This window comes from Eucalyptus grandis, chromosome 8 (genome assembly GCF_016545825.1).
Source record: "Eucalyptus grandis isolate ANBG69807.140 chromosome 8, ASM1654582v1, whole genome shotgun sequence".
Classification (NCBI taxonomy): Eukaryota; Viridiplantae; Streptophyta; class Magnoliopsida; order Myrtales; family Myrtaceae; genus Eucalyptus; species Eucalyptus grandis.
The window spans coordinates 24,606,960-24,618,965 of NC_052619.1; the positions used below are offsets into that span (position 1 = coordinate 24,606,960).

At 36.9% G+C, this 12,006-nt stretch overlaps 1 protein-coding gene across 2 annotated transcripts; it reads right to left on the minus strand.

The window, feature by feature from the left end:
* Nucleotides 1–8,300: 8,300 nt before the first annotated feature.
* Nucleotides 8,301–11,978, minus strand: LOC104457099 (eukaryotic initiation factor 4A). Of its 2 annotated transcripts, XM_010072040.3 has the most exons (7): nt 11,764–11,974; nt 11,619–11,667; nt 11,365–11,502; nt 10,535–10,771; nt 8,936–8,975; nt 8,762–8,859; nt 8,301–8,652 (listed from the first exon to the last, which is right to left on the minus strand). In XM_010072040.3, exons 1-7 carry the CDS (start codon nt 11,826–11,828, stop codon nt 8,635–8,637), a joined length of 645 nt encoding a protein of 214 aa, XP_010070342.2. In that variant the 5' UTR covers nt 11,829–11,974; the 3' UTR covers nt 8,301–8,634. The 2 variants fall into 2 exon arrangements, with proteins under 2 accessions (XP_010070342.2, XP_039154959.1); XM_039299025.1 differs by lacking the exon at nt 8,301–8,652 and having other exon boundaries at nt 8,769–8,859; nt 8,936–8,977; nt 10,536–10,771; nt 11,764–11,978.
* Between the last annotated feature and the right edge of the window lie 28 nt (nt 11,979–12,006).

Sequence of the window (12,006 nt, forward strand, 5' to 3'; positions counted from 1 at the left end):
ACTAAGGATCCGAAATATTATGGTAAAACTAAACATATAAATACCAGGTACAACTTTGTCAAGGGTATGGTTGTACGAAAGGATGTGAACTTGCAGTACGTATCTAAGTATAGAATGATAGCATATCATATGGAGAATAGCAATTACAACCCAAGAAGTAATAAGGACTTTGACTCAAGAACAAATTTCATGAGGGGCCAATACCTAGAGATTTTTTTTTTTTTTGGTGGTTATGTAAAATCTTTAGAACTGCATAGAAGCTAATGTACTGAATATTGTAATTTCCCTAAATGTTTACATTTGATTAAGTTATCTTTCATTATTAATGTCTATGAGTTTTTTGTTTGACATTTATACATCTTAATACTTAGTGTATTATAAAATTGAGAAAGTAATTTTGACAGATAAGATATTGGCCTACTCACACAGATAATCTCCTTTATTTAATGTGTGATAAATATAAATGAGACAATATTTAATTTTATTATCTGGGTGATAATTGAGAGCTCAAACTTAAAATATAAATGTCGCTTTAACTAAATGTTAAGATAATGATACAAGATTTACTATGTCTAAAAGTGAAATAACTTACATATTTTATTTTATCTATCTCTAATGTCAGATGCGAGTTCTGATAAATTCCTTGAAATAGTAGATATGTGAATTCAAGTTAGATATTAAGTATGTTTGAACTATCATTTATATGGTATTAAAATTGTAGACATATACTTAATGGAAAATGAGTTAATATCATAATAGGTATTTCATATTACGTATACATAAGAGAACCAATAAAAGTAGCAAAAGTTTTTATATCAACTTTTATGCCATATGAGACTTTTGAAAAAAAGATTTCATCAATTAAATGTTCTCATGACTTACTTATTCGATTTCTATTTAATCTTTGTTATCTTAGAATGTTGCCAATGATTATGAATTAATTCGATCTAATTGGATATTTTTAGTTTTTTTTTTTTTTTGAGTATTCAATCGTTCGCATATTTGTTTGTTTTTTGAGGAATCCATTTCCATCAGTTTTCAATACCTCAGAATTGATCACGCGTGCTACAAGAATTGCCGTTTTTGGGTCTATAATAAGCCAATTGGTTGCTTGAGGTCAGAATTTTTTTCATTGAATGAAATATTCGTCAGCGCCTGGTTCGTCATGAGCAAAATCTAGGTAAGGCCATTGATAAAAATGGGTTTCACTTTAAAAAGAAAATGAAAACTGAAACGATTTTCACATGATCTAACAATTATGATGATGACCAATTCAAGGGCTCGGTTCAGCAAATGCTTTCCCTTGCAATCCTCCAGGCGCCTGCAGTGGAATGTGAATGGAGATATCAGGCTCTTTTAAGGGTGGTCTCTGTCCTTAGGAGAAGATCATTGAGCATTGATGTAAGTATATCAGTTGAAATTCTAGTAATTATATGAGCTTGAGGAGATGTTAGAGGAAAAGCTGGGCTAATTCTGCATCAGGAAAACCAGATCTGTACTATTTCTATTACTTCCTGCCTTTTATTTTCCGTATTTAAAGCTTATTTCACCTTGGAAAACCGATAAATAAAAAAAATCTTCACCATACTGTCGTATTACAAGTGGATGTCTACACATTTTGATTTCAAGGAATTATCCTTTCATAAATATAAAAACTTGTGTGATTGTTGAATCTATTGTAATATCAAAATCGTTTAGCGGCTATATGAAATTTAAAATCTCAAAAGGAAAGTGAAATTGATACCGCCACGAGGAGTGGGTTTCTGTTACATTGTGAGGATGCAGTTAATACGTTTGTCTGTGCATGCAGAGAAAAACATGATGGTTATTTGTCATTATTTGAGTGCACATTTCCGAGTATTTTTTGCATTTATAAGCGCATTTGCTTGCCTTTGAACATATTGATGCAGAAGCCAACAGGCATGCAGCCCTGTTCATAAAGTGATTGAGGGGTGGGGCCGGAGAAGCATTGCAGATACATATATATACATAAAAGAGAGGAGTCAGACAAAAAAACAAAAAACATATCAATGTAGAAGCATGCCACCAACTCAAAAAAGTTAGGGGTTGAACTTTTCCTATTTACCATAGATTTTCTATATGCATTTCAAAGGGGATAATTACCCAAAAAAAATTAAATTAAATTTATTGTACGAATACCAATTTAGTACTAAACTTTTAAATTGTGTCAATTTAATTCTAAGTCTTTTAACAATATACCAATATAGTTCTCCTGGCTAATTTTGAATAGAAATTGTTTATGTGAATAATTTTTGCAATTTTTTTTAAAATTTAAAATTTTTATTTTATTATCTTTTATTTTTTTTATTTTCTCTCTTCTCTTTTCTTTTCTTTTCTTTTTTCTTTATTGTGGCAAGCATGGGTTGGTGATGTTCGATGGACCCTTGTCCTAGTCAGGCCAGCCCTGGATGGCTGTGGCTTAAGACCAACCACTAGTGAAAAGGGAAAAAAAAAAAGTTTCAAAAAAGTTTCAAAAAAGTTTAAAAAATTGTTCATGTTAATGCCGTTGAAGCTATGTAGGACAACTAGTGTTGAGTGGACTACCACAACAATAATTTCCTATCAAAATTGGTCGGAGAAATTATATTGGCAAATTGTCAAATTGGTACAATTGAAAAGTTTATAATTAAATTGATCATGATATAATAAATTGCAAAACAATTGTTGTCTTTTTTTTATTTATTTATGCTTATAGGTTCTAGTCATTTATTGTGGTCATCGGACCCCTTTTCCATCCTTTATAAATGGGCTATTCCATTTAGGGTGCATTTGGGTGTCCAAAGTCCATTTGGCCAAATATTCGGTGTTTGATAAAAATTTTGAAACCCACGTTGAGGAAATGTTAGCCTTTGAAAGGTTGAAAGCCCAAAACAGGTCATAGGCTACCTTATGCTTTTAGCATTTTCGGAAACCCACACAATTACTATTCATCTTCTTCTCCATTCGCAACAGCATGGTTGCATGTGGCTAGTCTGAGATGGCTGGAGAGGGGCTAGTGAGGTCACGGCTACCTCGGCAATCATTACCGACCAATCGCGCGACCTCGGCGAGTCGTGGCGACCGCTTGCGAGTCATGGCAACCGCTCGTGAGTTGCGTCACCGTGACCTAACTTTGGATCGCACGACCCTTGTGAAGGGCCACCTAAGGTCGCGCGACCAAACGGCCCTCACCGAGGTCGCACGACCTTAGGCACGACCCAAATCTATGTCACTAAAGGTCACATGATCTCAGGCGTGACCCAGATCTTGCCACGACCTCCATGAAGGGTCACAAGGGATCACTCGACCCCAGGTAGCTTTCGTCAATGGTTGCCCAACCGTAGGTGGCCCTCACCGATTGTCTCTAAGGCTTGCTTGAGGTCAGCAATGGCTGCCTACCCTCGCCGGCCAAAGTTTTTTTTTTTCTTTTGACTATTTTTTTCTTTTTTTAATCACAAAATTTTTTAGTAAATATAATATCTCCAAACACTATTTTGTTCAAAGGTACTTCACAATGGACTTTCAAATTACAATTAAACAAATACAATTTGCATTTTAGAAAATCCCTTTAACTTAAAATCCTTTGCATTTTTCCAAAGGCTTTCCCCAAAAGTTCAACCAAACGCACCCTCACTCACTCCTTTTTGTGAATGCAGGAAAAAGTGTTATGAATATTTGTCAAGTGCGCATTTACAAGCTTTTTTATGTTTGTAGGTGCCTTTGGTCACCTTTGAACATATTCCGGGTAGGGCTGAACTTTGCCTATCCATTACAAATTTTCAATATGCATTTCAAAGTTTTTTTTTTTTTTTTCTGTGAGAGGAAATTTCAGAAAATTTTAAGAAGACAAATTACATAGACAAATTACGATGCAGAAGGAGCTTATTAAGGCGTGCACGTTGATGCATGTGTTTAGTAAGGCAACAGGTTCATCATTTGTCATCCATCTTACAGTAAAATCACCTTGCACCAATTAGAATTAGTTAACTAATACAAGAAATTTATATGAGACAAGGCAGTCTTTAGCCATACTATGAACGAGAAGAAGGGTGTGAACCTAACGAGGAAACTCATGTAAGTTTGACCTGTGTATTCCACACGACAACTTAAATTCATCTTATATAGTTTTTAGTGTAGTTTTAATCAAATGAGGTCGTGCCACTTTGGGAAGTCAAAGAGGGAAGGTTAAGCCAAAAAAAAGAGGTCAAAGAAGGAAGTGGATGACAGTCGTAAAAGACAGGAAGCAAAATTTGAGTATCATAAAAAATAAAGGGTTGAGAGGAAATCCTACAAGTTAAAAGAAAGAACCACGAATGGACACAAATCTTTTCATTTGTGAACATAAGTACGAGCGACGATGTCGTGTGATTGATGGAAACATTTCTATCCTTTCCCATTTCTTGTTTTCAACGTACGAAAATAACATAAGGAAAAAAGAAGTAATAATTCCTCATTATAAGATGTTTTTATTGTCATCTTATCGACTTTTTTTTTCTTGGAAACAAATCTTAGCAAACGGTAATGCATGGAAAAGAACTCTAAAGAAGTCTCACTTCTTCATCATATATTTAGATCCTCGCGCTCTCATTCGGGAGGAAAAAAATGAGTTTCTATAAGCATTTTTCCATAAGATACTGTATACTTTAATTATGTTCTTTCAATCCGTTATTGAAGAAATTACGGCCGACAGACAATCATAATTTTGCAAGGCAATTATATATATATAAGTTTGTTAGTACATTCGTATGCATTTTATCGTCTTTATGCGTACAGCACAAAAGAAAACCACCTACGGATATGAAGGGTACGAGCAAAGGGGGTTGGCGTTTGCCTAAACTCTAAATATTTGCTAGGGTTGTGTATGGATCTATTTAACTTGAAATAAGACATAAATGACAACACGAAAGATGAAGAAAAGTTTAAAATCGTTAAGAGGAAGGACATTGAAGCAGTAGAGAGGCCAAGCAATGAAACAGAGATAAGAGATGGCTGGTTAGACGATGTCGAGCTCGTCACAGAATCAGCTGCAACATCTTATAAAAAGGACTTCTGCCTTGAGTTTGCTACAAGAGGAAAACGCTTGATGACGATAATGGGTTTCACATGAAAAGGAAAACGAGAAATATGGGAGTTTCACGTGATCTAACACAACATGATGATCAATTCAAGCACTCAGTTCATGTAAATGCTTTTCCTTGCAATCCTGCAGGTGCCTGCAGTAGAATGTGCGTTGATATATCATCTTCTTTTAAGGGTGGTATGTGTGCTTGAGAAAAGAACGCATTGAGGAATGGTTTTAAGAAATATGTTGTGATTATCTAAGCTTACCCAGATATTAAAGAAAAACCTCGGCTCATTCCGCATCAGAAAAACCAGATTTTTACTATTTCTACTACCTCCTGCTTTTTTTGTTTCTGAATTTGAAGCTCATTTTGACTTGGACGTTAGATAAAACAGGAAAACCTTCGCCAGGACTCTCACATTACAAATTTGTGTTCTATATATCCAAGTATAGGCAATTTTTTAGGCTGTTTTGAAATTCAAGACGGCCCGGAACATAAATGGCATGGTTTTGATCTTGTGTAAATATCATCACCAATATATTACCGTAAACATTTTATGATAGTTAAATCCATTATAACATATCGGCCACGTTTTTCTCCATGTCAGGGTGGAGAAAATTTTCTCTAACCGGCAATCATGCTTCTGAGTGAGAAGAGGACGAAAGAAAATATTGCCCATAAGATTAAGATTAAGTTTCCATGCTGAGGAAGATTAAAAATCTTAAGAGAAGAAAATAAAAAGCAAGGAGATCCTCATCATACAAGGAGATGACTTTCGTGCATCTGTTACAATATGAGCATGCCTCAATTGTATTTCTCGGCCTACAAAAGTGAAAATAATGTTATTTCCTGTGCTTTAGCAGGTTTGCTAGTTTGTTAGTGCATTTATGCGCACATTTACTCGCATTTACTCATACAGAGCCACGAGCATGCTGCCTGAGGTGAGCATCAGTCTGATTCTGCCCCAGAACCGGATCGAACCAAGCGGCTCTTAATTCCAATATTTTAAACCTGTACCATTCAGTTCTTGAATCTGGGGTAGCACCGGGCCGAACCAGCAATATCAATGCTTTAGCTTTGTCTGTCTTCTTTTATCAAACAGCCCTGAGTATGTTACAATAATATATAAACTATAAGAAATTTCCACAAGTCAATATGGGATCTTACACGGGCTCTATTTTCTCTTAAAAAGTAAGCATGTCTCTTTTGTGGAGGACGATGTTGGATCTCACGCTTGAGCTCTATTTTTCTTTTCTTTTTTTCATTTCTAGTCATCTTAAAAATGCGTCCCACATTGATCTACAAGGAAAAAGACATGCTGTCTTTTATTACTTTTAATCCATTTAGAGAACAAAAGATGGACAAGTATGCTTAGTCCCGGGCCAAGGATTGACCCATTTAGAAACCAATCACCCATACTGACTCAAACTAGAGGGTACATGTTGAAGTCTACCAAACTGCATGGTGTTCAATAGATTTTATGTGCAATTTTCAATTTTGACCAAGAAAATTGTGGACAATTTCTTATCAAGAAATGCTAAGAAATGCTTATATGATTGTCATTAGTCCACTTTGAAAATAAAGGTTTATTTCATGCCACAAAATAACACATAATTTCAAATTACTGGTTTCAATATTTGTGACTCACAACATATTACTTTAGTAGCCTAAAAATTGTTATGCTAGCAAAACCCAAGATTATCTCGTGCTTTATAGTAAACCCAATCAATAGGTGGGTAGCCAGCCAGTCCACCTAGAAATGGGCAAGCTTGGCTAATGAGTTTGGCTCACTATAAACAAACCTTTTATCCTAGCTCAAAACATAAAATTAAAAAACATTATAAGGGTATTAAAGGTGGAAGTTTTAATATAGTGAAAGGGCAACAATGCATACATAACAAATCTTAAGTATAAGGGAAAAAGCCATAGAAATCTCCAAACTATACCAACTGTGACACATTTACCCTAAATTATTTTCTTGTGATATAAAAACCCTAAACTTGTACCTATCTAACAAATTTACCCATCATCAAGGTTCCATTTGATAATTTTTGAACATTTGTATTATAGCATCAATGTGGTGAATTTTTAATGGTCTTTATTGACGGAACTTTGATAGAAGGTAGATGTATCACACAAATATAAGTTTAGTATTTTTTGTATCACTAAAAAAAATTTAAGATAAATGTGTCATGATAGGCATAGTTTGAAGTTTGCATGTGACTTTTACCCCAAATAAAATTACACACTACTATTTTTTTTGCCGAAAAAAATTAAATTGATATGTATGTCCACAGCCCTTATGGGTGGGCCAAGGCACTAGACTAAGCCCGTAAGTTTGAACTGGGGCGAGCGTGGAAATGACCCAAGAAGTCTGGGCCCAAGTAGGCTGGGCCTGATCCCCCAGTTATTCGATCTGCGTTATAGTTCAAAAGAAAACGAATACGATAGATTCTTTCTTTATATTCTTTTGCATTTCCTTATAGTCACTAAACAAAACTAGTAAAAACATGGGATAAATTTACACGACCATATTTTATTCCGACCATTCTTTTGATCGATGGTTTATTGTTTTAAATGTGGGCGCTGTGCACAACTTATAACCCACCAATCAAAAAGGTAGTTGGAGAAAATTTCCTTCAATCTTGATTAGAATAAACTATAGCCATGCTTCATGAGGCATGTTAATGACTTGGATTACAAAAACAAAACAAATATCCTTTGTCAATGTTATTATGCTAGAATCACCTTGTTCTAATTGGACTCGTCATTTCCAAAAGTACCATGAACGAGCATTAGAACTCTACTATTTAGAATCACCTTGTACTAATTAGGCATTTTCATTTCAAGTGCCTATCGATCCTTCCATAATACAAGTTGTGCATTTGTCGACTCTATTATTTAGAACTCTTTCAATGGTGAGTACTAGAAATCTTGATCTTAGAAGTTGAGAGAGATGATGTATGTGCAGTTCGTGCACTGTGAGCATGTATCTGTACATACGTACGTGTCGGCAGACACGAGAGCTACGTGGGTGTTGAACTTTGGCGGTGCATTTATAAGTTTGTTCGTTCATTTGTGAGTGCATTCGTACATAGGAAGACAAGCCTGGCACCAACAGACCTGAGGAGGAACTGGTAGGGAGAAATTGAAGTTTTGTGCAACCGCTAGTGTCTGGTAAGAGGCTTTCTCCTGACAACCATTAGGTTGGAGACCACAAACGGAGCTTATACACCATCAGAAAGCAATGTGCATCCGCTGAGGAATAGCAAAAAAAATTAGGCGTGGAATCCACCAAAACATGATGATTTAATCTGATACAGAGTCTACACCAGTTTATGCCTCAATGATTCCGGAATATGTAACACTTTGGGCCTCAGAAGTCATTAGATACTATCTACTTTGTAACCCTGGAAAAAGAACTGGTTGATCAGAAAATTTAGAACTGCGCAAATCCGAGAGATGCTCCCTCCATGGCAACTGCTCATAAAGCGACGCTTGTGAACATGCGGGCCTCATCAACCAGTTGCAGCCAAAGGTCACATTTGTTTCAGTATGACTCAAAAGATCTTCACAATATTTCCGAAATCTGCATAATCGTACAGAGAAACGCATTGAATGGAGAACGGGATTGCTATTTTCCATGTCAGAGAGCTTGCTAGTAATGAATGAAAAAATAACCCAAACGCGGAACTTACATTGATAGGCATCTCGGCTATGAGAATATTGCTACTTTCCTCCAGGCTTTTCAAAGCTACCACTTCACCCCCAACGATCATGTTGATGACAATCCCATCTGCAAATATACATTTGCACTTACTATAAGAATGCAACACAAGATGAATCATTTAAATGGTAGTTGCAGAAACAACCAGCTGCCAAACAAGCTACCATTCGCCTCATATATGTTTCCTGAAATCAAGCACATAAACCAGCATCAGTGAAATAAGAGCCAAAATTAAAAAATAAGTAATCAATGCAAGCACGAGCCACCCAAACTTTCGACTTGTTGCAAGTTGCTCCAACAAATTAGTTTTCACATCACATTAATGTGTTTCAGTTACATGCATAGGCTTGGCAGGTATTATAATTGCCATTACAGCTTTTTTAACAAACAAAAAATTTTGACCTTCAATTCCACCACTGGACTGAAATCACTTTATTCCCACTGGAATGTCAACTTAATCAGACTTTCAAATCTTTGAGTATTTCACAGCAATATCTTGTTTCTTACAGTGAACAGATGCTTTTAGAACTTAATGATGTGAAATTTATAGAAAGAATCATGAGATCAAAATCACTTTAGTTTCCTACAACATCACAATAATAGATTATTATCTCACTTAATAGTGAAGCTGTTTCCAATTGATCTATGCCTTTATGGTCACTTGTAATAAGGTAAACGAAAATCTAATTTAAGATAGAACAAGAATGTTTTTGGTGCTTTGCAATACCAGAAAGGTTGAGGGGTTGATTACAACCGCTGAAAGGACAGGCTTCACATTGCAATGATCACACATGTTGCGAGTGTATTTACTATTAGCTCAATATGTTAAAACAATGTTGACATCTGCATCAGCATGAATAAGTACAACACATATCTGTACCATGAAACCAGTTCAAAGGACAGATTGCAGAAAAGATGGCCATAATTCAATCTATATAAAAAGGTAAACCAAGAAATCATGCAGCAGAGTGGTCCATGGAATTAATTCTCAATCAAAAAAAAGTCCAGTTCCAGACCAGTTGGGGTCTTTTCAATGGTCCGACAATATGAAGGAAGCAGGAAAAGCAGAAAGGATAAACTTGTTGGCTAACATGAAGTATTTGTTGACCCTAGTATTTGCAAGTTAAAGTTTTAAAAAAAAATTGCTTACTTTTTCACCAATATGTATGTAAACCCAGAAGAATGACTGGCTGGAGTGGGTTATATTGAGGGAAATTTCATCCTCATGAGAGGAGAGGTGAATAACTGAAGAGACTCACAATGAGAGACGCAACTACAAGGTGGAAATCTATGATTGAAAATCCTATGGGCCCCACTTTCATTTTGAGGGAACCCAAGCTGGAAATTCACTTACAAGATTGACAGCCTCTCAATGTCTACAAGCTCATCAAACTATCGCTCGGGCTCAGAGTTATTCAATCAGGGAAAGAGCTCATGATGCGACTCTCAAAGACCAGATAGAGTTACTTGCAAGTGAATACAAACACAGGCCTGATCAAAGATGCTGAATAGAAGCATCATCAGAGTTACAGATGAGTACATTAAGCAAACCAAGAGAAGATGCAGCACAGATGCGTGATAGGTCATAACTTGGAGTAGCCATGGCATGTTTTTAACAGTAAAAGAACACTTAAACTTTGTTCAGAGGGAGGGCATTTCATGCCTGAAGGAGAATGCAAGCCAAGAAAAGCAACTTTATTTGATATCAGGAAATAAACTTCAGTATCATTACATAAGACTGCACCTTTTTTGTTGGCAACTCATAATTGATCAAAACTCGCGCAGTAAGTGGCGACTCCCCAGAAGTTAGAAGTGGGAGGCAAGCATCTGTAACAACAACAATATGAGACTTTTGCTCAACATCTTCAACCGCTTTTACATCATTTCCAGATTGGACAGCAATGCTTTGGTTCCAATGCAAAGTGGACTGCCGAAACCCATCCAGAACAAGAGCACGATCTGCTTCAGCCAGGTCACTGTACTGGTAGAAGGAAAAGAGATGGACAGCAACACTTTGGCTCATCAGCAATTAATTACAGTGTAGAAAGACAAACAATTACAAATCGTGAGTTTCTAATCTCTCAAGGTTCAAGATGCTTCCTGAGAAGTTTTCAACTGACAAGGAAACCATGTTAGGATGTCATTGAGTGGACAATGTTGATGATAACAAATCCTATAGTTGAATCTTTTTTCCCTTTTCGCAAATAAATACTGTGGTCTAGTTGTAATGTCCCTAGAGGATGTGAGGAACTAAAGATTCATAATTTAAGCAATCATAAGATGACTTGATAACATGATTCTAGAAGTTGACATATGGCTTTAGAGATATAAGTTCCGCTAAAGTAGAAGACATGGATTTGCTAGCAAAATTCACTAAGGTAGAACATTAAAGTTCCAATCAAGTGGACTAAAGATTTCCTGAGTTAGATATTTTGCATACTAAAACAATTCATTTGTCTTAGTCTACAAGTTCGTGACAATCATGGATCGACCAACTCGGAATATGACAGAGCAATGATATCAAGCCCGGATTTTTAGCCGAAAATCAAAACAGACTTAGGGGGAGCGAAGCACCAGAGAGGCCAGGGAGATGAACGGGAGATTGGAGACGGCGCAGCAGACGGCGTCGAGCTCGTCGCGGGAGCTGCAGCACACCACCATCGGCAGGCCCGGCCGCTGACCCACCAAGCGCAGCAAATCCACCAGCGTGTCCTGCGAAATTCACACGCGCCCGCGCGCGCAAAAGAAAAAATCGTCGCTTGGCATTTCTACAAACAGCAGACGAGCAATGGACGAAAACCCAACAACGGGGTCGGTGATGGGAGTACCATCTTGAACTGGAGGCGGTCGACGGCGACGTAGAAGTGACGCGGTTGACTGTGCATGGAGGAGGAAAGAGAGACGACGTCAGCGATGTTCAGGGTAGAGAGAGAGAGAGAGAGAAGGAGAGAGAAGAAGAGAGAGAGAGAGAACCTGGGAATGGAATGTGAAGGAGAGGAGGAAGGAATCGAGGAATCTTCCATTGCATCTATGGCCATCGAGTTCCTTCCCTTTCCACCTTTCCGATTCTCTCCCGGACTATGCTTTAGAAGCAGGATCGCGTCCGAGTCACTTCCTTAGATCCGCGGAAAAATCCAACATATGGGCGAAGTATATCTCAGCTCGTTTTCCCATGGGTTGACAACTTGACACTACTAAATTTTAAAAGCCCATCTA